General features: G+C 38.0%; 1 protein-coding gene across 1 annotated transcript in view; it reads left to right on the top strand.

The window, feature by feature from the left end:
* Positions 1-22736, top strand: part of LOC112396067 (fibrous sheath-interacting protein 2-like) — a 58440-nt gene that overhangs the window by 21879 nt on the left and 13825 nt on the right. Inside the window, 17 exon segments of the mRNA XM_024739570.1 lie at positions 7028-7243; positions 7245-7416; positions 7419-10680; positions 10682-12074; positions 12077-12208; positions 12557-12936; positions 12938-13806; positions 13852-14414; positions 14416-16273; positions 17412-19896; positions 20271-20867; positions 20869-21938; positions 21941-21988; positions 21991-22093; positions 22300-22607; positions 22610-22651; positions 22654-22734. Coding sequence (XP_024595338.1) covers positions 7028-7243; positions 7245-7416; positions 7419-10680; positions 10682-12074; positions 12077-12208; positions 12557-12936; positions 12938-13806; positions 13852-14414; positions 14416-16273; positions 17412-19896; positions 20271-20867; positions 20869-21938; positions 21941-21988; positions 21991-22093; positions 22300-22607; positions 22610-22651; positions 22654-22734 — 13579 coding nt within the window.

Raw genomic sequence — 22736 nt, 5'->3', positions numbered from 1 at the left:
GGAGGGGGCCGGGGGCCCAAAAAAAAAAAAAAAAAAAAAAAAGTAAATATCTAAGAAAACTTAATAAAGTAATGTGTTGCTTTAAATTAATATTTAAATAATTACACAGGAGTGCTGTTTGAGTCCTCCATTCTTGTAGTTTTACTTGTCTGTAGTAAAACTCTCCCCTTTTGCAACCTCTTAGGACTAAGCTAAAATTGCAAAGTAGGCAAAGCTAGCTGTTTGCGCTCTTCCACCTCCTTCTCTCTTTGTTCTCCCTTTAGTCCTGTGCCCCCGATAGACAGTACTTTCACTCCCCTTTCAGGGAGCACTACTTCTGGGATCTGGATCTATTCTTTTCCCCATCCCCACTCAAAAATGCTGCATTACTTTTGCCTTTTGAGGTTACTGGTTTTCTAATGATGATAAATTCGTTTACTATATATTTATTTATTTATTTTTAACATCTTTATTGGCGTATAATTGCTTTACAATGATGTGTTATATATATAGTATTAATGACTTAATCTGCTACCCCCCTAAGGATATTTGCACTGTAATCCGAAGTAATCAGTCTCTCATGATGCAAAATAAAGGCCAGTGGAGAACTTTTCTTTGGCCTGGGAGCCTTTCACCCCTCAAACCTTGGTGGCCACCCATTCTGCTGATGTCCTATTCCCCTCAAACTTGAATAATAGTTCATGCACATAAAATAACTCCTGATGGAACACACATACCCAACACCATCATCTTTTAAACACTCAACAAACCAAATGAGGTTCAGGATAGTTTTTATAAATCCCAAACTGATGCAAATGGTTGGGTAAAGTGAAGTAGTGTGTGGTGGTAAATGGTGTTGATGTTCAGACCAAGCGTTTTAGAAAAGGATTTGGGGGTAGGAGTGATAGAAGTCAGCTTGTCTGATTTGCTGAGGGCTCATGGGATACAAGGATGCTGAAGGAAGGAAACTGACTAGCTCAGTATCAAGGTAGTTTCAAGAAATAAAAGTGAGAGAATAATGATTATGTGTAGTTTTACACAGTGTTAATTCCTGCCTCCCTCTTCCTCCTGACCAACTCCCACCCTAGACTACAGAATCACTTGAGTCTTTTCAATAGCAAATGCTCTGGATACCCTTTTATTAAAACTCAGCTAAGATGAAGAACTCTGTATATGACCTGGAGCTTCTCTCCCATTCCTTTCAAATACACAGGGTTAAAATACCTTTAGCTATACCCAGGACAATTCCAGGACACAGCACAAGAAAACCTAGCTACAACACATCTGGTATGGCTCTGCCCATTGCACCCATGTCACATTCCTTTACCTTACAGAAAAGAACCCAGGTTCAAGGCCTTTGGCTTAGTCCTCTTGTTCTGATGCAGCTCTTTGCTTCCCAAGACTCAACTGTGGACGCATCGTGTCTGTTCCACCATTTACCTCCTCTCTCTTCTCTTCCTCCAACTCCTTGGTTCTCTGTTTTTTCTAATGCTAACGTAAAGGACATACACAGTAAGCTTAATAAAATAGAATTAGGAACCAAAGAAGTCAGGACAGGAGGAAGCAAATGTGATGAGATAGCGATGTGGTAAACAGTTGTAATTATTAAGCTTTGCATTTAGATACTGAGTATGTTCTGATGATTGGGATGGAAGATGAGAGGAGAAACAGAGTAAAGAAGGCAGTGAGTCTGTTGCCCTGAAGACTGTGCTAAGAAGTTTGTATTTCACTCATTGAGTGACAGTCTAAGGTTTTGAGGAGAGATGTAATATTATCAAATCAGTAACTTTGCTGAACACCCCTGATAGCATCATATACGACAAATTGAAGACAGACACTTCTCTGCAGAAGTCCATTAATGATTTGTAGCCTGCACAGTGGCCTTCATTTGTACACATAGAGCTAAAATATGTTAAATGGAAATTTATTTACCAAACTTTCTTGAGAACCTACTATGTTCAACGTATAGTGCTGGTTATTAGACAGATACCAAGATGAATAAAGCACTGCCCCTGACCTCATTTGTGCTTCACAAAGCACGAGGAGAAAAGACAGGGAGACATGAGCAATACCAGAGAGTGAATTGAGGGCAGGACAGTGGATAAAATGTTAGGCAAAGGGAGGGCCACCCATGGAACTACCCAGTTTTTGGCTTATCAGATTGGACCACTGATGTTAGGATACAGAGGTGCTGCTTTTAAATCCCATTCAACCACTAGAATGAGTAAATGGATTTGGCAATAGAATGGACTACATGTATGTATGATCAGGAGGTATGAGACATCACTCCAAAGCTGTGGGCCTGAGGTACCAGTAGAGGACCACCAGTTACATTAAAACTTAGATATTCAGAAGGATTAGGCAGACAGACTAAAATTCAGTCTTGTCACATTAATCTTCAAGGGGTGGTTGGCCAGTTATCTTTTGGACTAAAGTGAGGTTGTATGGAGGAGAAGGTTAGGAAGAGAAAGGTTATATTTATAGTTTTATGACATAGCAAGTTAAACGGTGAAAAACTGTGCCTTATCTTTGGGGCTTCTAAACTAATTATCATTAATATCACTGCCCTCTTTATTTAAGAAGTAGAGAGTTGGCAGTACAAATGACCTAAACCTTAGATGCTTTAGTAGCATCAACCTATTAGGGAAAACCACCTAAGACTAGGGAAAAGTGGATGGAATATTATGGCACTCCTAGAATTGCTGTGGAACTTTCCAACATAACAGTGAGTTCATTTGCATGTTTCTGCTCAATTGACTCCAAAGAGAAACTGATAATTCATTGCAAATTGCAGATTTGTATCCAATATTACAACTAGTTTCTGTGGTCTTATATTAAGGCTTTTCTGATCTATATGGTTAGTTTTGTTCTCAGTTCTGTGCTATTTCCTTTTATCTAAATGCATGCCTTTGGGACAGAAAGTCTGTGGGGAGAAGTAGAAACATACACAGGACTCCACTTGCTGCCTGTGGTATAAGATAGGGAGAGCAGAAAAAAAGAATCTGGGTGCATTGGATTGCAGAGGATCTACAAAAAAGAAATTGTGCTGGAGTTGGCCTAAGAAACTGGGTCTTAGAAAAATGAATGAAGCCAAAGGATAGGAATTATGTCACTGATGTGAGCATTCATGTTCTAGGTTCTATATTGCAAAAAGGTATTAGTCTGTGGATGGGCTATTGATGCCTAACCCTAACTGAGACCTTTTCCTGCTAGGATTTAGGTTGTAATTTCACAGTCTGACTGTATGTCTCAAAATTAAATTGTTAGGCCTTGGAGGAAAAAGTAAATTTGATAACATAAAGGCAGGACAAGTAAAAATGAAAATAGAAGCACCATGTTTCCTTTAAGAAGGTCAAGAAGAAGAGAGGCAAGGGATCCATGGAGGCAGAAAAATATGAAAGTAAATCATAATTAGTCTTAGGCCTTGATTTTTTTAAACTTTTTGTTATTATTCTATAATTTACATGATTTTGTTGTTCTCTTGCTACAATTTAGTAAAATATAATTTTGGTTCCATGTAGTAGGTCATAACAAATAATCCTGATTAGAACACAGAATAGAATATTGTGATACCTAGAAAAGGGCTCCATCTAATTTGGTATTGCATATGATCTGAAACCCGTTATTTTAATCTATCATTGTCAGTGGATCATCCATAGATCTTTTCCTACTGTGGGGCAAGGAGAGGAGATTTGGAATTTTGAGGAGGTGGGTAGAAAGTGAATTATCAGAAAGCTCTGATCAAGCAGGACAGGCAGAAAGGACTAGCCCATCCCCTCTCTCGCCAACCCCATCCACGCTCTTCTCAACTCACTACAGAACAAACATGGCTAAGGTGGATCAACAGTGGTAATATCAGATAGGTGTTAGTTTACTCAGCACCTATTATTCTACTCTTTATGCAGCAATTACTCTACTCCTCTGAGTAATTAATAGAGCATGTCCTATACCCAGGGGCCAATTTCTAAGTAAGAGGCTAAATAGGAGGGTTAGATAAAAAAATAAAGCTTATTCTTCTCTGTGAATTGCTGGGGAGGGAAAAAAAACTCCCAAGCACAAAGCGGGTAATCTGATTCAATGATTAGGAAACTGGAGGAAAGTTACATAAATTATTAACCATAAGAAATAAAATCAATCTCTTTTTACTTTTTCAGGCAACAAGACTGCCATCAAAATCACTGTCAAGAAAAAGTATGTACGATGAAACTCACTGATAAAGCAATTAACTATATTTTCTAATATGTTATTGGAGAAAAATCTGTGAATCAGACAACCAGCAAAATCATCTGCTGATATTAGTCAGTTTCCCTCTTTGCCTTTTTCTCTTCCTTGCCTTTCACTCTCAGTTAATCTTGAGTTTTACAGAGGTCCAAAATTATTGTTAAAAGAGTTGTTGTTAAGGGGGGTACAAAGTTACTGTTATTGGCCTTTTGCCCAGGGGGCTCAGGAGGGTAGATTGGCGGAGGCTTAGGAGGGTTAATCATCACGGGGAAAGCATCACATACCACAAACCCACTCCACAATGGGAAGACATTAAGGGAAATACCTTTGCAGACCCCTGCAGATCTGGCTCAGGGCTGAACATCCTGCCCCTCAGGCAGGTGAGCCAGGATGCCTAGATCTGTCTCTTAATTCTCCTGGGAGTAAGAAGAGTCTTACGATAGCTACTCCATCAAAAGAAGGGACCTGGTCACAAGAGAGCTGCAACTTGGGCCAGGCAGAGAAGAGGGTAAATTTGATAAGCCCCAACTCTGGGGCTAGACAGAGGAATCATGAACAAGAAAGGGGTTCAGGGGAGTAGCACACTCACACACTCTTTCACACATACACCTGATCAATTCATAGAATGTGCAACAAACACAAAGGCTGAGACATACTGGCACCAAAACGATATTTCTTGGTTTAATAGTATAGTGAAAATGAGCTGAATAATCAGGTTCTACTTATCGCATTTCACTTCATTAAAAACTTGATGAATGTCCCAATTTTATATGTCAAAGTTGGACATGCTTCTTCTCGGCTACCCTAAGAGTAGTAATGTAGGTCTGCTGTACATTATCTCTGGTGATAAGAAAATAATATATATTGAAATTCTTAGCTCATATGTATTGGAACGGATTTAGATCAATTTAGACCAAGAAGGTGAGTAACTTACTTATTAATGTTTAAACGTTATTCTTAGAAGTGTTTGATTTAGGACATTTTACATAAGTAAAACAAGTCTTTTTCAACCATATGCTGTCATTTCAAACTATGTTTTTCAAACTCAGTAGCCATTTTCTGGTCTGCACAATAGGTGAAAAAAAAATACATTACGAGAGCTAGATAGTAGTGATGTTTGTGCAACATTGTCAATGTACCTAATGCTGCTGAACTATACACTTTAAAATGGTAAATTTTACGTTATGTGTATTTTATCACAATAAAAAATGCATTAGGAGATTTGGGAAATGGACTCGAATAAAACAGCTTTTCCTTGAAGCATCCCTCAAACCTTCTCTAATGGGTCAGGAGAGAATATGCTACATACAGCAAGGTGTTAACTTTGATTGTTGGCCTAAACCTGAACAATCTGGGGCTACCTTTGGAGATAATTCTGAGGCAACAACAACATTATAGGGAATCGGGTGCCCAAATGCCAGGATATCAAACAATGCACAGCTAAAATGCCACGCATCCAGCCTTTGCTGCCACTGACTTGTAGCCACAGCCTTGAGAAGTAGAGTTCCTGTGGAAGGTACACACTCCTGGTCTGGCTGTCTTGAGGATAACAACTTTAAAAAGAATACTGTTTTATTATAGGCAAAAGGATTTTTATGATCCCAAAATATATCTGCAATAAGTACACATACATAAACAGTTATAGAGTTTGGCAGGTGCACTTTGCATCTGCCCCTGGTCCAGTCTAAGCTGTAACAGTGAGCGTAATTAACCATGAGGAAATGGCCATTCAAGTCTGGTCCCTGGGTTTCTACTTCAGCTCATACTAAAAGAGCCCCAACTTCCCTCCACTGCTTAGCCTTCTGGCCCTTTGAGTACGAGTTCTGGCTCAACCTTTTTTCCTTCCGAAATTAATGTGCTTCTTTATTTCTTGAGCTGTCCTCTGCCTCCCAATCCAAGACAGTTTGCACTGATAATCTTTCGTTGGACCTAAGCCTGTTCATTTCCCTTAAATCATCAGTGCTAACCGTTGCCCATTGATTAAACTTTAACAACTAGCTGTAGCCATTTGCATATATAAACACAGTCAATTGACAGAGGAAGGCAGCAACAGGCCAGCCACAGAACCCACAGGCTGATCCCTCCACTATGGGGCTTCATTTTTTACCCTCATCTCCGAGCTAAACAGATGCCTAAGTAAAAGGAGGCTATATCCACAAAGGCACATAAATGTTTGAACTGCAAATTTGTTTCATGAAATAGTTTGTTAGAGGTAACCTGGTTTGTATTTTTAAGAAATACTGCTTGGGTCATAAACACAGTCTTACTTCTTGCCAGGGCATTTGTTTTCTACGAGCCTAGACACCCACTTGGCTGTTTTTTTTTTTTTTTTTTTAACCAAGAAGCCATTTATCCTCAGCAATAAACTTTTATAGTTCCAAGGGATTTGGGGGTTTTCTTCTGCTTTATTTTATTTTAATGGGTGTACTATTTTATTAACATTTAAATTTCACCAACAATGAGCTCAAGTATATGCTAGCCCTATGTTCAGATTTTTGAAACAAAGATAAAATGGACAGACAATATATTCAACAATTAGACAATCTCGGTGGTGGCATAACTATACACTTAGGAGCACAAGTATAGGGTCCAAGGGATTTTGAATCAAAGAAAATCTTATTCAAAAAACAGATCACAGCCACAGAGAATAAACCAACTTGAAACTAATCTGGTGTTCTAAATAGATTTCCTATGTTCTCTCTATACACTGTGGCTGGATTGTAGCTATGCATTGTTTGATAAAAGGAATTAAAGGTTAGTCCCTGTCCCTAAAATAGAGTAAATTCATATGTGATTTTCCTTGTACTCCCGCTCACCTCCTTTCCAGATAACTTCTGAAGAACTGAACAGTATAATTCAAAATATAATGACCTGCGTTGTGGCTGCAGTGACTAGTGTATTATATCCAGCCATCACAAAATATGAAGAAAGGTCGCGAAATATTACATACCCAATGCCTGATGACTCTACCCTCTCTTCTGATAGTGAGAGTTGCTGTAGCACATGCCGTGAAACATTTCTATATGAAACAAGTAAGACAGATGGTTCAGGCAGAGCCCTGTGCAGAGGCAGCTGACAAGTCAATAGGGCAACCAGTGGCACCGTCAAAATCATCTTCTGCCCATAAAGAAAGAACAGATGTAGAAAGAACATATCATAAGAAAGAACACTCGGAAAAGAAACCTAAAACCCCCAAACCTAAATATAATGAGAAATCTGAACCCCCCCCAAGCTTAAAACCTGTAAATCCAATAGTCACCTTGTTGCACTGATTGAAACAGGCACAAGGAAACGTAAAGATGCTACCACTGAAACAGATGGCTTAGAACGCCCACTGTCTCCTGATGAAAAAGCAAAAGCTGTAAATGAGATGCAGGAGTTAAGTGATGTTTTACTTAACTTTAAATATCACCTAAAAAAGGAAACTGAGTTGATTTTAGAAAACATTTTTCATGAAATGGTGTCTGAATTAACCCAGACCATCCCCACCCTTTCCTTTGTTACGGCCGAAGCTGTGGTTGACCAAACTGACACTGACAAAGGAGACTTGCTCTCCAGTGTTGATATTTCCTCAGCAGCTGCTGAAATTATGGAAAATGTGCTTGAGAAGCTACAGTCTGCAGTTGAGAAAAAATGTACCGAGGAATTTTCACAAGAAAATGTATCCGTTCACTTTAAATCAAACTTAGTCAGTGGAGAACATTTCATTTCTCCAAAAGAAAAAACTTCAAAAGCTTCACTGCCCTATGCTTTGGAAAACATGAATGATATTGCAGAGAATATGGTTCATGTGATTTTAGAAAAGCTGACGGCTCTTGCATCTTCTAAGCAAAGTGAACTTTTTCGTCTTGAAATCACAACTGAACTGGCTTATCAGCAACACAGGGAAGATCCAACATATACATTCCTTCAAAGAGCCAGCAAAAGGAAATCCAGTGTTGAACCTGATGCTGCCAATTTGATTGGCAAGGAAGAAATACAAAATTCAGTGTCAAATATTTTTTCCCAGTTCTCTCTGGTTGGTTATATAGAGGAAGCAATCAGCACTATACTAGGCTATATACAAATTGGACTTAACCATGAAAGGCTCATTGCAACTGAAGAAACAGTGATCATCCTTCAGCTACTTGATGATATCTTGGCTTAGCTACATCAGACAACAGTGAAAACAGATGTCCAAAAGAGTAGACACTCCAGAATGAGCAGTCCTTCTGGCACTGAAGAAGACAACAGACTCACCAGCACTAGAGTAACTAATGCTCCTAGGTATGTGTGCCTATTTCCACCTATTAATGTTCCTGGTATGGCTCTTTACTCTGAAGACGAAAATGAAGAAATAGACAAAATTGTAGAAAATGTATTGATTTCATCTATCAAAGATGAAAAAGCAAAATTACAAGAACAGGTTCCTGATCACTGGTTAACAAAGGAAAATGCTGGTTTTAAACACAAAAGCAATATGAACTTACCTACAAAGCCTGCTTATCAAGACAAAGTAGTATTTCACGATCAGGGATTAAATACTGATCTTCCAACTTTTAATAGTAAGGACCTTTTTAAGGACAAGCCTGGTGTGAATAAAGACATTTTACTTTTCAGCCAAGAAGAAACGTATCAAATACAAAAAGCTTTAGAAAATATAGTTAGAAGTATTTTAGCACAGATGCTCAAAGATATATCTTCTGGGCTCTCTGAACACTTAGACTATAAAAATGGTAGAGAGGCTTCACTTCTTACCTCAGGAAAACCACAAGATCTGTCACATCAAGAATGGATGGAGCAGATGTTCTCTGTGTCAGAAATCCATACGGTAGCTCAAGATATTATAGATGCTGTATTAAAAATACTTCACATGGCTTCTAGTCACATTATTGGACATTCTTCATCAGTACATCAAACTTCTCTAGATAATACTGACATACCAAATAAAGAGCCATTAGCAACATGGTTTGAGAGTAAACAGAAGAAATTTTTATCTGCACTTGGTGTAGACGCTACAAAACATACCTGGTTAGAACCTGGAGCAAGTGGCTCGACATCTGAACCTGTAGATCACATTAATGATAAGATCATTAACACGATTTTTAAGAAGTTGAACTCATTTGTTTGTCCAAAATTACAAAACTGCTTCAAACCAGAAAGCCATGCTGCCCATTCAAAGCCTGCGCCTGACAAGAAATCTTTGTCTCGATCTCACCTTAGTGTTTACCCAATTAAAGTGATAAAAATTGTTTTGGATGCTATCCAGGAAGAACTACAATACAATAAGAAAAATCTAAATCTTAGCAGGGGTAGCCCTCCCAAGAATTTTAGAGGTAGAGGATTTTTCACTGACACCGAAAATGAATTAGACTCTGTTGTCACAAAGCTAAGTAATGACATTATGACAAGTTCATTAGCAACTTGCATTTGTGAGGTGTTAAGTGGAAACACAGATAAAAGCAATATTTTACTCCCTTCAGATAAACTAAGGTCTAAAATCTCATATGGAACTGGTGGCATTGATCAACAAAAACTTTTGCCTTCTCATTGCCAGCACATGCAGGAGGAAGTTCACCAATGTACTAGATTGCAAGTGTTAGACAGAATTGGAGATACCTTATATGACATGTTATGCAAGCTCATAGGAGACCATCCACATTCTCCCCTACCTGATGAGCAAAATACAGAGAGGATCAATGAGAATTTGAGAACAACCAGTACATTGCAGTCCAATATTAAGCTAATTTCTCATACAATTCTAGAAGGTATTGTTTCAAAATTATGTGGTGTTGAGATAGATTGCATTTTCAAAAATTCAGAATTTAAAGCTATCTCAGAGTATATTGACACTGACAGCCTGTCATTTGCTTTGCTTCTTGAGGAAATGAGCAGAGGCTCTGACATAATCTTCAGCATGGTGCCCAATGTGACCTGGCCAGGTAGCCAAGAGGTGACTAACAAAAAGGGAAAAACTACTGCCCCCAAAACAGGAACCACAAAAGAAAAGCATCTAAATAAACTGAAAATCATGGCTTCAGATATCCTTAAAATGGTTTTTGCTAAATTGGAAGGGTTTGCCAATGGAAATTTAGAAACTCTGGACGCTATAATCAGTGGAAATAAAAAGAACAGCAGGACATACTGGGAAAGTGAAAATACCAACATTTGTGCTAACACACGTGAAAAACGATTGCAGTGGACTTTATACATGCATGCAAAGAAAGTGTCAAGTACTATTTTGAAAGCTATTCAAACTGAATTAAACGTGAGCTTGCCAGATTTGGAAACATGTATAAGCAAGCCACTACAAGAGAAACAAACGCTTAAGAACTTAGTCAATTTCATTTTGGATGCAATTTCTCCAGATATCTTTAATGAAACTGAACCAGAAGAGAGAGGCATTGAAAATTATAGATACAGGCCAACCTATGGAAATTTTCTTCCTGGAGGAGCTGACCCAGAGTCATATCTAGAAGACCCTGCAGAAACAGAAAGAAAGTGCTGAAGAGGAAAGACCAACAGAAGAAGAAACTAAATCAGATTCTCTTAAGCAACAGGAACTCGAAAGAACATTAAAGAAATTTGAAGTAGAACTCAAAGAGCTACAAAAGTCCCCAGTCGTGCCCATTATAAGAAATATTTTGAATGAAATTTTTCAGAATGATTTAATTGATCAACCAAATGTGCTTCCTCTTCCCCAGTCCCATTTATGTGACATTCCTCATGCTGGTGATGAGCCACTTGCTCAAACGTCTGTTCAACCCCTGGATAAAACAATGGGCCCTTTAGTGTCTGAAGCGGATGTAACCATTGTTGCAGATAATGTTGTTAGAACCATATTTCAAAAACTTTATTCTGCTGCTATGACAGATAGAAATGAAAATTAAAATAGGTTTAATACTATCACCTTTCCAGCAAATATCTCTTTTACTGAACATACCAGTGGAGGAAAGTCCCCTGTTTATTCTACCATACTGGACAGAAATCCGTGTACACTTCAGTCCACATTCAATATTGGTAAACTGACCAAAATAAATGTAGTTGAAGATATTATACAGTCAGTATTAACAAAGTTAGAAACATTTGCTAGTACCAAAGTAAAAGCCCTCTTTTGTCCTCTTATCAATTTCACAGTTCCAATGGCTTTACCTTTACAGCAGGATGAGACTGCTTCAAGCCAACCATGCTTATCAACCAAAGATTCATATTCTGATGACCAATTTTCTTGGTGCTCAGTGAATCATAATAAATCAGGAAAGACCACCTCAATATGTCAACTGAGTGCCTCTAAATTAAATATATATGCAACAGAAGTGGCTAGACAAATTTTACAAGGAAGCAAACGTAAGTTAGATAAAGAAATAAAAACTCCATTCTTAACTCATAATGTTGTGGCTTCTGAAAGTATTCCAAGTCAGGTTGTTAACACAATGTTAGATATTGTGTCTACTAAAGGCAAATATGAAAAGAATATATTTGACAGAGAGACTGATCCAGGTCGGCCAGAAGATATTGTTGAAAAGCTGTTCAATAAAAGTGATTATCGAGAAAAACTTCAATGTCAAATACTAGATACCATTGAAGGTATCTTAATTGACATCTGTGAGGAAACAATAGATGAGAATAATCTCCCATTTGCTGTATCCACTCTTAAATGTAATGTAAGTGGGAGACATTTAGAAACAAACTCTGAAAGGGACCCCGAGTATGCAAATAAGGCTATTCTTAGGCTTTTAGTTCCTAAGGAGTATGTTGCTATGATTTCCAACGGTATGGTGGATATTGTTCTTCAAAATCTCACTTCTGCTATCATGCTTGCAGTAAATGCAAAGGATTCTATTTCTCCAAGACTGCCTCTGATATTTTCTGACGCATTTCCCATAGCAGAGGTCAACAATCTCCTGTTATAGACTCAATGAATGAAAGGAAAAGGGAGAGATTTCCATTTGCAAGAAATGAAAGAGATGTACAGCTGAAATCAGCTTATTCTGATGATAATCAGACAACTGTACTTAAGAAACAAGATGCCGGACTTCCCTGGTGGCGCAGTGGTTAAGAATCCGCCTGCCAACGCAGGGGACATGGGTTCGAGCCCTGGTCGGGGAAGATCCCACATGCCGCAGAGGAACTAAGCCCGTGTGCCACAACTACTGAGCTTGCACTCTAGAGCCTGCGTGCCACAACTACCGAAGCCCGGGCACCTAAAGCCCGTGCTCCGCAACAAGAGAAGCCACTGCAATGAGGAAGCCTGCGCACCGCACGGAAGAGCAGCCTCCGCTCGCCACAACTAGAGAAAGCCCGCGTGCAGCAGTGAAGACCCAACACAGCCAAAAAATAATAATAAAATAAAAATTTTTTAAAAAAAGAAAGAAAGAAACAAGATGCCAAGAAATCTGCTCCTGAGCCATGTGAGGAAAATGCTCATTTCATTACTAAAACTATTTTGAATAGATTAAAATCTTTTGCCACAGAAAGAATAGATTTGCTACTTATTCCTCATACGGAGACTAGAGAAAAACCATATGTTGGATCAGAATTTACAAATTGTAAACAAGATGACAGCGTAATTCTTGAATCAAACCAAATGCCATTAGATATGAATATCCTGAAAATATCAACAGCTAAAACCGTTCTCAGTCAACAAGTCACAAATTACATATTTGCTAATTTCAGAGAAAAACATGGACCTGCAATTCATGTATCACAAGCTAGTCTTAAGGAATATGCTGACATAATCGCCAGTACCATTTTGACACATGAAAAATGACATATACCTAGAAATCCAAAAGATGTATACATATCAAAACAGTACTTCATTCCAAGAAAACATCATTGCAAGTGAAACTGTCAACAACATCTTAAAGAGTTTACATGATAAAATATCTTTAAAGGCAAGTAGCTTTTACTCAAAGCAGGACCCTGGTCTTTTTACACAACTAACTGTACAAAATGAAATATTGCCTGGTCAAAGAAAAATGGAAGACAACACTGAACTGCCTCTCTTTTCAAAATGCTCAGATCAAAACCAAATTATACCAGAAGGAGAAAACCAGAGAAGGACTTTGGAAGAAATATTTAGAAATGGAGAATCTGGACAGGAAAAAATAACTTCTTTGTTAAGTGTAGTTAAGGATATTTTAAAGAAGGTATATCAAAGGGTAATGGAAGATACAGACCATTGGCCTCCATTTAATGAACTCCCCCACTTTATATCTGATTCTAAAATTAAAACATCAGCACAAAAAAAAGCTTTCCAGTCACATATAAACAGTGTCGCAAATGACATAGTTGAACGTGTTTTCAGAAAAATGTTCTCAATAATTATGACATCTTCATATGAAAACAGTGAGACCAGGAGAGAATTGGAAGCATCTGGCAATGAAGAACTGCTGATGAATCCATCGTGCTTTAGAGAATTGAAACAAGCAGAAAAAAGAAGTGTCCCCCCTGAACCTGTGATACCACAAGTTTATCCTTACACAGGTATTGGAAGTGTCACTTCATTGGAAAACATTTTATTGCAATTTTCTCCATTGCGACTGGGTGAACAATTGGTCCAAAAGGTTCTCAAAAAGATCACAGATTTTGCTTTGCTGAATCTAGAAGAGAGTTCATCCCTTAAAGGTCAATCTGATGAAATTCGACATCTGAGGCCATGCAGTTCTAAAGCTAGCCCCAAGGGCAGCCCTAAGGCAAGTTTTAAAACAAATTTTAAAACAAAATCAAAAGTTACCTCTTTGGCTAAATTTGGAACAAAACCACAGCTAGGACCTGGTGGAGCTAAAGCCAAAAGCAAAACCAAGTTAGGTCTTAGAGAGAAGACTCTAAGAGGCAACCAGTCCAAGACTTCCATTGGGCTACCGGGTCTGCTATCCATAGGGGATGCCAAAAATCTCTCAGTGAGAGCAAAACTCCCCACTGTGGAGCTAAAAATGTATTCCAGGGATATAGTAAGTAATATTCTGGAAACAACTGTGAATGAATTTCAAGAGGTGAGGCAAAATAAAGCAATGGTAAATGTAAACACTTTACCTTCTGATCAAATTGAGATAGCAAGTGAAATAGTTGATGCAGTTTTGCAAGGATTATACACTACGAAGAATAATTTGGCCCATCCAATAAAAGGCTCATACTCAGATGATCTCAAACTTTCACAGGGATATTTTAGTACAATCTCTTTTGCAAATCCAGAAGCCCATTTCTCTTCGGAGAATGTTTCTTCACAACTAGAAAAAAATCTTTCCTAAAGAAAATATTTTTAAACAAATGTTTGATAAATGGCAAACAGAACCAAGTGACGTGGATAATGAAAAATATAAGCTATCGACGATAGCTGAGGCTGCTTTGAATGAAATTTCAATGAAAGCAAAAGAATTAGAACAATCTGTTTCACTTTTAAGTTTGTCAGTTCTTGAGCCTTGTGAAAGCAGGCACCATAATTTTAAAAGAGCTGCTTCTAGAGTTGAGGATTCCCAAACACAAATTAATACATTTGGCCAGGAAATTGTTGAAAAACTATTCGAAAAATTAGAGTTGTGCTTCTTGACTCAGATGTTCACAACAGATAGTAAAGAAACCCTAGAAAGCAAGAAAGAAACTGCTGCTACAAGTAAACGTAGTTCCTTGAGAACAAACAATCTCAATTATGTACCATATTATAACACAAAGTTATATTTGCTCAAGAGATAAATTGCTCAAGAGATCTTGGAAGGGGTTCTGAACACCTTAGAGTCATTTGTAGACCTACAGTTTAAACATGTCTCTACATATGCTTTTTCCGAAATTGTGAGAACACCTATTGAAAACTTTTCTGCTGTGCAAAGGAAACCATTAATGAAAATAATATTGCCCAAGTTACAAACACTGAATAAATTTCCTGATGAATCTAAATCAAGTAGTACGATTTCCCAGGAAAACATACAGAATACCCTTCAACAGCTTTACTCATTCCACTCAGAATTGCTTACTTATACTGTTAATACTGTCAATGACATGCTTAGTATAATTAAGAACAAACTAGACAAAGAAAAATGCCATGAGGAACCATCTTCAATTAGCATGTTTGAAGAAAACATTGTAGCAAGTCAGATCATCAGCACACTGACGGACCAGTGCACTTATTTCTATGAGCTGATGAGCCAAAGCCACCCAAAGGAAAATCTGCTCCAAGGAGCTAAAAATGCCTGCACTGCTAATTGGTCCAGATTTGCAACTGGAATGGGAATGTCCACTTCAAAGTCAAAGGGAATTAGCTTCCGGGATGATCCTCCACAAATCCTTGCCTTGCCTTATTCAGAGAAAGATATGAAAATAAAGGACAAGACTTCCTCAAATATACCTTCAGATGTCAGATACTCTGCAGGAAATTCAACTGAAACCACAGAGCCAATGGAAGGGCTCGAATCTGACCTTAAACCATCATCTTCTAGAAGTGAAGCTCAAGTCTTCAGCCATTTTGATCAAGCTGTGAAAGGATACTGCTCTCTCCTCGAAGGCACCGTCTTACAAAAGCCATCTCAGAAATCTAGTGACTCTGCACAAGCAGCACTAGAGCACCCCATGGCCTTCAGAGAAATGGAAGAAGGTAAAAATCAAAGAATGCTTCACTATGATCCCCCCAAACCAGTTGTTAATCCAAACCAAATACAGACAACCATTTCTCCACTCAAAATATGTTTAGCTGAAGAAAATATTGTCAATACCATGCTGTTGAGTTATGGCCTTTCAAGTCAAACCCCACACACTAACGGAAGTATGAAAACTATGAAGCCATTTTTTGTATCAAAGGAAAGGCCTTTCTCTGTAACGTGTGAAGAACAAAAGGATGAGAAAAGCTTGCTTAAAATATGGGGGAAAAGAAACAGCTATGAAATTGAAGAAGAAAACAAAAGCTTTGTGGCAAGTGGAGAAGATTCCACTTTACTGGAAAAGTGGAAAAATAAGTACCCAAAGTTAGAGAAAATAGCAACTCTCGAAGAGGCTGAGGTCATTGCTTTTGCAGATCAGGAACTGGGACCACATGAAATCCATCTAGTAGCAAGATATGTTACTATATCTGTAGTCACACATTTCAAGAACTTTGAAACCAGAGGTGAGTGAGGACTGACTTACAAAGAGTTGGCATCATTTTAGGGAAAAAAAGTCATTGATAATTTTAAGACTTTTATTTTTAAACCTCACACGCAAGAAGCTACATTCACTGCTTCTCTGAAAATAGCCTTAGATTTGGGGTGGCTGTTTATTTACTTGTGTGTTTTCAACTGGTCAGTATGATAAAAGAAAAAATGTTACCCATTTACATAATTTTTATATGGAGGAGTGTTTTTCAGTTTTCCCTATCTACAGATGAGATTAAATGGGCATAATTTAAGGTGGGATCTTTTGGTTGGGCATGAGGTATGGTTATGAAATGATGTTTTGCTTGGGACATACAACCGCTTTAAAGGCAATTCCCAAACAGAAATTCCAAGAGGGTTTTTTTAAAGTTCTTTAAAAAAAGACTTCTTACATTATAGTCAGACCTCATGCATAGTTAATTGACTGTAATGATCCAACTTCTTTTTGAGGTATACAGTTAAAGTCTTTACAATTATTGATGATAGTTTATAAGAACAGTGGCATTAAACTTCTTGTTCTGTTCATGTTCCAGTGTTCTGACCTAAATCCTTTTTAGGTATAATACTCTAAACCCATGCTTACGAGTATGATATCTGCACTCCCTTTCTATGAATGCTTACATGCATATATTGGGTTGAACCATATGAAATAGCCATTTTTATATGTCAAACATCAGCAGTTTCATTCTGTTCTATTTATTATATACTATTTAGGCCCAAATGGGATAATTAGCTGAATAGCCAAAAATGTTTTCAAGAATTATATGAGACCTCTAGATATCACTGGAATCACTCTAGGGCCTTGTAACACTGAAAGCTAGAAATCATTTCTCTGCTCCAGGATTTCAGCTTCTTAAAGCAACATAGCTATCCAAGGAAGAAACCAGCAATTAGAGATTTGAATTCTAAATGGGCTGCCCAGCAGAAGTAAAGATTCCACAGGTGGGAAATAGAGATTTGAAGAAAACCCAGTTCCTTTCTTGACTAGATTTTCCTATTTCTTGAGTGGGGTACACCCAAAGTGAAATTCATATGTAAAATATTGCCAGTATTTTGAATGGTCAACATTTTTCCTTAATGCATGTTAATAATACCAATGTTTTCTGTTTCAAGGTCTCCTTGATGAAAAAGTGTCTATTGTTTCCATGCTGTTAAGCAAAAAATACAAATCAAAACACCCTCTAAGAAGCATAAACAGTGATTCTTCACTTAATTAACTTTGTGAACATCTCACTGAATTGGTTATTTCCTATATAATTTCAAGCATTTCTGATTGCACCAAAGATGGTGGAACAATACAGAAATCACTGGAAAACCAAGATGCAACTTTTAGCAAGGTTATTTTAGTTCATTCCCAAGTGTTTGAGAGTCGGTCAATTTCTATCAGAGGACTTGCTTTAAGCATTTCTAAAATCATTATTCGAAGCCTTTTAAATAGTGACATTTTAAAGGCAGACGTTACACAAGTGGTTTCTGTAAAAGCAAAATATATTTATTGCCCAAAACCAGCTGTGGCTGACTTCAGCAATCTCTTTCAGGATCTCTTAATAGGAGTAACCCATGTTCTGTCCAAAGAAATAGGAATAAATCATCACCTTGACAGCAAAGGAAGAAACAAATCACCGTCCACACCTAAAAGCCATAGTTTGCCCATTTGCAACAAAACCAAAACTATGAAAAGACAGATAGGTGCCAGAGGTTGGAAATCAGCTCCTACTCACCAAATTAATCAACTAGCACAGAAAAATAAACTAAATTCTCTAGCATGTAAGTTAGACATTCTGGTTGGCAGCCTAAGAATTCATGAATTCAAAGAAGTAGTCAACAAAATTTTCAAAATTGTTTTCAATTTGTTTTTGCCAGATGAATGCCCAAATTGGGATACAGATTCTGGTAAAATAGTAAGAGAAATGTTCCTATCTTCAAATAACCAGCAAAGTCATAGAATTCCTAGAAATAACCTAGGGCTCTCCCCCAAATCAGCTTTTCTTCTGAATGTTGTGTGTGAGAAACTTATTAGAATACTCTTGGAAGAATGCACAACCAACAACTTCCTTACAGATGGTCCTCTTTCTGATGAAATATCAACAGAATGTCAACTGTTCAACATACTTCAAAATGTAGAGGATTATTGCAGGGGAACAATGGACTGTGGCTTACCAGTTGAAGGATATGACATATCAGACCTTTTGGAAAATCTGGCGGAAATAGATCAAGAATCTATGCTTAGTATTATTTCCCATAGCTTGGTAAAATCCTTAATGGAAAAATTGTCATGCGGTATACAGCAACCTCCCAGAAGTCTACCACTTAGAAACAAGCATTTAGCATATAGGACAAGAGAGAGACCTCCTAGTTTCCCAAAAGCAAAAAGGCCAGAATTAAAAGAATCAGGACAGGGTAAAGACTCTGTGAGATTCATGAGTTATGACAGCAAGCCTCTGACAGGACCATTGAATAATCGTAGGGTGATTCATTCCAAAATGCAAACCCCATTCCGTAAGCAATTTTCAGGAAAATTCCCTTCTCTACCTCCTCTTCGAAGACCAGGTAAAAAGGAATTGAATGCAACAGCCTTTCTTAACATGTGATATCCAGGAGGCATGAACACAGGAGTGTACTCTGCCACGTTTCTGGAGGAAATAATTGCAGACATTTTTCTTAATCTCACCACCTCAGTGCAGGGCAGAAATGTAAATATCACTGAAGCCCAGCTCAACGAGATGAATATATTAGATGTCAACTCTGTGGTGAATGAGTTTAATAATGCTCAAGTCACTGTTTTACAGGATGTTGAAGAAAGGATATGTTTTCCACCAATCTATAAAGAAACTGTTAGTAAGATTGTTGACTCTGTTTATAATGATGTATCGTGGGACTATGCATTTCAATTTACCTGTGGCAATCATCTGGCACATGCTGCCAAGTCAGTAGCAGAACAGATAACTAATGGCATATTGAAAGAGAGTATAGACTACCAACTCCCATTGTGCTTTGTTGGAAAGCTCATGCCTAATTCATATTACCCTCTCAAAGCTGAAAATATACTACAGAAACTTCAAAACAACCTGAGTGAACTTAATTACCAAGGTCAACATTCAACAGGCTATACTACCATCCTAACACACGCATTTTTAGAAGATGTCATCAGAAGATTATTATCTCAGCTCATTCCTCCACCCAGCGAGGCTTCATGCTTGGGAAAGAAATACTTAATGACTTCGGATTTTAATGAGATGGCCACCTATATAATAAATAAGGTTTTGTTAGCCATTTCAAAGCATAAGATTTGGCTCACTAAATACGACTGTCAATATCTATATACAGAAAAAACCCTTCAAAATATGCTGGAGTCTGTTTATAATAATATTTTGTAGATGTCTGGCTTGCTTGCATCAATACAGAAAAGTATAGAAAGCCAAAGCCCAATAATGGTTGACCGAATGGCCAGTCTTATTATTCAAGAGATTATTGAAAATCATCTTCAACCCTTTTTGTGTGAAGAGGGCTTACCTCATTCAACGACTCCATTGGATGAAATACCAAATATGGTTAAAGAGGTTCTCAGTGAAGTCACAGGGTCACACAGACCCCAGAAGCCATCATCACTAGGTATGGACATTTTTTTAAATTTTTTTAAAAACTAGATCCTTACTGTATCTACAATTTCCCCTTTCTTCTTTGCCTTTAATATTTATTTATTTATTTATTTATTTTTGGCTGTGTTGGGTCTTGGTTTCTGTGCGAGGGCTTTCTCTAGTTGCGGCAAGAGGGGGCCACTCTTCATCGCAGTGCACAGGCCTCTCACTATCGCGGCCTCTCTTGCTGCGGAGCACAGGCTCCAGACGCACAGGCTCAGTAGTTGTGGCTCACGGGCCTAGTTGCTCCACGGTATGTGGGATCCTCCCAGACCAGGGCTCGAACCCGTGTCCCCTGCATTGGCAGGCAGATTCTCAACCACTGCGCCACCAGGGAAGCCCCACTAGGTATGGACTTTTATCCCAATGCATTTGTAGAAGAAATTGTTGCCAGACTATTTTCAAAGCTCTTCGATCCAAAATATAACACTGAGTGTGATTTGGATAAAGTGACCCAAAAAATAGTAAACTCAATAAACAACCATTTTAACAAAGCTAAAATCTGCATTCTTCATGATGACCAAGAGCAGCCATTCCCCACTGTAGATACAGACACTGTGGATGAACTTGTCAATCCAGTTTATGAAAATGTTCTGAAACAGCACGGGCTGGCCCCTGAGGTTGATAATAAAGAACTCAAAGACAGTGATATTTTTGTGGAAAACATTACCATTTTAATCATAGCAGATATTTCTGATTATCTTTTTCATCCACTGTTTTCTGGGGATTTGTCGGCTTCTTCCTATGCTACTTTAACAGCAGAAAACATTATTCAGAACATCTTTAGTGGCATCACTGAACCTACCCAGCCAAGCCAGCATTTATCTCCATATAACACCTTGCTGCCATACACATTTTTAGAAGACATAATCAGAATATTATTATCTAGAATCTTTCCTTCTTCATCTGACATGGTTCTATACAGTGAAACTCCAAGATAGATCAGGAATTAATCGCAGTGAAATCTCTTCAAAGTTAATCAGTGATATTAGGATGAAAATTTCCCAACATGAAACTCGATTTTCAAAAGATGAAGATGAAACCGAATCTGTTTATTCAGAGGATGATGCTCAGCATCTCGTTGATTCCACATTCAGAAATATCTTGCAAAACTCTGGGTCTCAAGAAGCAGTTGAGCACAATAACACAAGCAGTGACAATGTTCTTATTGATAGAATAGCAGGTTTTATCATTAAAAATATCTGTCAACAACATCTTCATCCATTTGTGTATGGAAAGTTGTCATTTCCCTCATCATATGCACACTTTGATAGTATGAGAAGAAGGCAATGTTTTTTTGCCAGTGTTTACTCCTCAGCCTTTTTGGAAGATGTGATCTCTGGGGTTTTAAGCAAAATATTCCACAGGGTATTAGGTACTGTGCAAACAAAATCACTAAGAGATTCAGAAAAAGAACTGTTGGAAACAGCTGAAAAACTCATATATTTGATAATGGAAGAGTTCTCAAAAGTTCAAGTTAGCATCCTAGAAAATGCTAAGGAACAATTGTGCTTGCCCCTAGTAGATAGAGATATATTGATAAAAATTATTGACACGGCATATAGCAAAGTTTTACAAGAACGTGAACTGGAACCTAATAAAGACCTTCTCGGTGACACCAAGACACTGGCTGAGAGGGTAACTAAAATTATCCTGGCTGAAGTTTTTGATTTCCGAATTCCTCCACATTTCATAGCAAAGCTGCCTTTTAAATCATATTCAAAACTCAGTGCTGATGTTTTGATAAAGAGAGTTCATTATGCGATCAGTAAATCAAGACTCCAAAGACAGACTTGTACAATATATACCACCATATTATCATATACACATTTGGAAAAAATAGTCACTCGGGTTTTATCTCAGATATGTCCATTGAACTGCAGTGCAGAAGACCCATACCTTTCGCAGTCACACTTCAGCAACACAGTTGTGAGAATGTCAATAATTTCTAAACATGCAACATGCATTATTAAAGATAGAAGTGAAAAACAAAATGTGATTTCAGAAAAGATATCCAGGCTATGGTTGATGCCATTTATAATGACATTTCTAATTCAATCTATACCAGTCTCTTTCAAAAGATAAAAAAGGCGTAAGTAATATACCTGTTACAAAAATAGCAAGTTATATAAGGGAGATATTTAACCGCCATCTTGAGTCATTCTTTTTTTTTTGCGGTACGCGGGCCTCTCACTGCTGTGGCCTCTCCCGTTGCGGAGCACAGGCTCCGGACGCGCAGGCCCAGCGGCCATGGCTCACGGGCCCAGCCACTCCGCAGCATGTGGGATCTTCCCGGACCAGGACAGGAACCCGTGTCCCCCGCATCGGCAGGCGGACTCTCAACCACTGCGCCACCAGGGAAGCCCCCATCTTGAGTCATTCTTATCTGGAGATAAAACTCTTCCTTCAGGTACAGTGGATCAAACTTATCAACAGAGAGCAATAGATCCTAAACGAAGAGAATTATCTTTCGTTGTGAATTCGGCCGTCTTTTTGGAGGAAGTAATTTCTGAGCTTTTATGCAAAATCCTTTATGTATTCTCACATAATGTCCTGGCTGCCGAAAACCCATGTAAAGCAAAAGCCAATGTTACTGATATTGTTACAAGATTAGTAAAATCAATTGTGCTGGAGTTCACCAGATCACAAATTTTAGTTGCAGATCACTTGGATGAAATCTGTATTTTTCAGAAGGATATAAAGAAATGGTTAAAAAACTATCAACATTATTTATGAAAAAATATTAGATGATTATCGATCTCTGGTTCATGTTTATAGAGCTATACAAAATGATGCTGTC

This window comes from Neophocaena asiaeorientalis, unplaced genomic scaffold (genome assembly GCF_003031525.2).
Source record: "Neophocaena asiaeorientalis asiaeorientalis breed wild unplaced genomic scaffold, Neophocaena_asiaeorientalis_V1.1 scaffold493, whole genome shotgun sequence".
In the NCBI taxonomy this organism is placed as follows: Eukaryota; Metazoa; Chordata; class Mammalia; order Artiodactyla; family Phocoenidae; genus Neophocaena; species Neophocaena asiaeorientalis.
The sequence above is the reverse complement of the archived record's forward strand: the minus strand, read 5'-3'. Positions and strand labels throughout refer to the sequence as shown.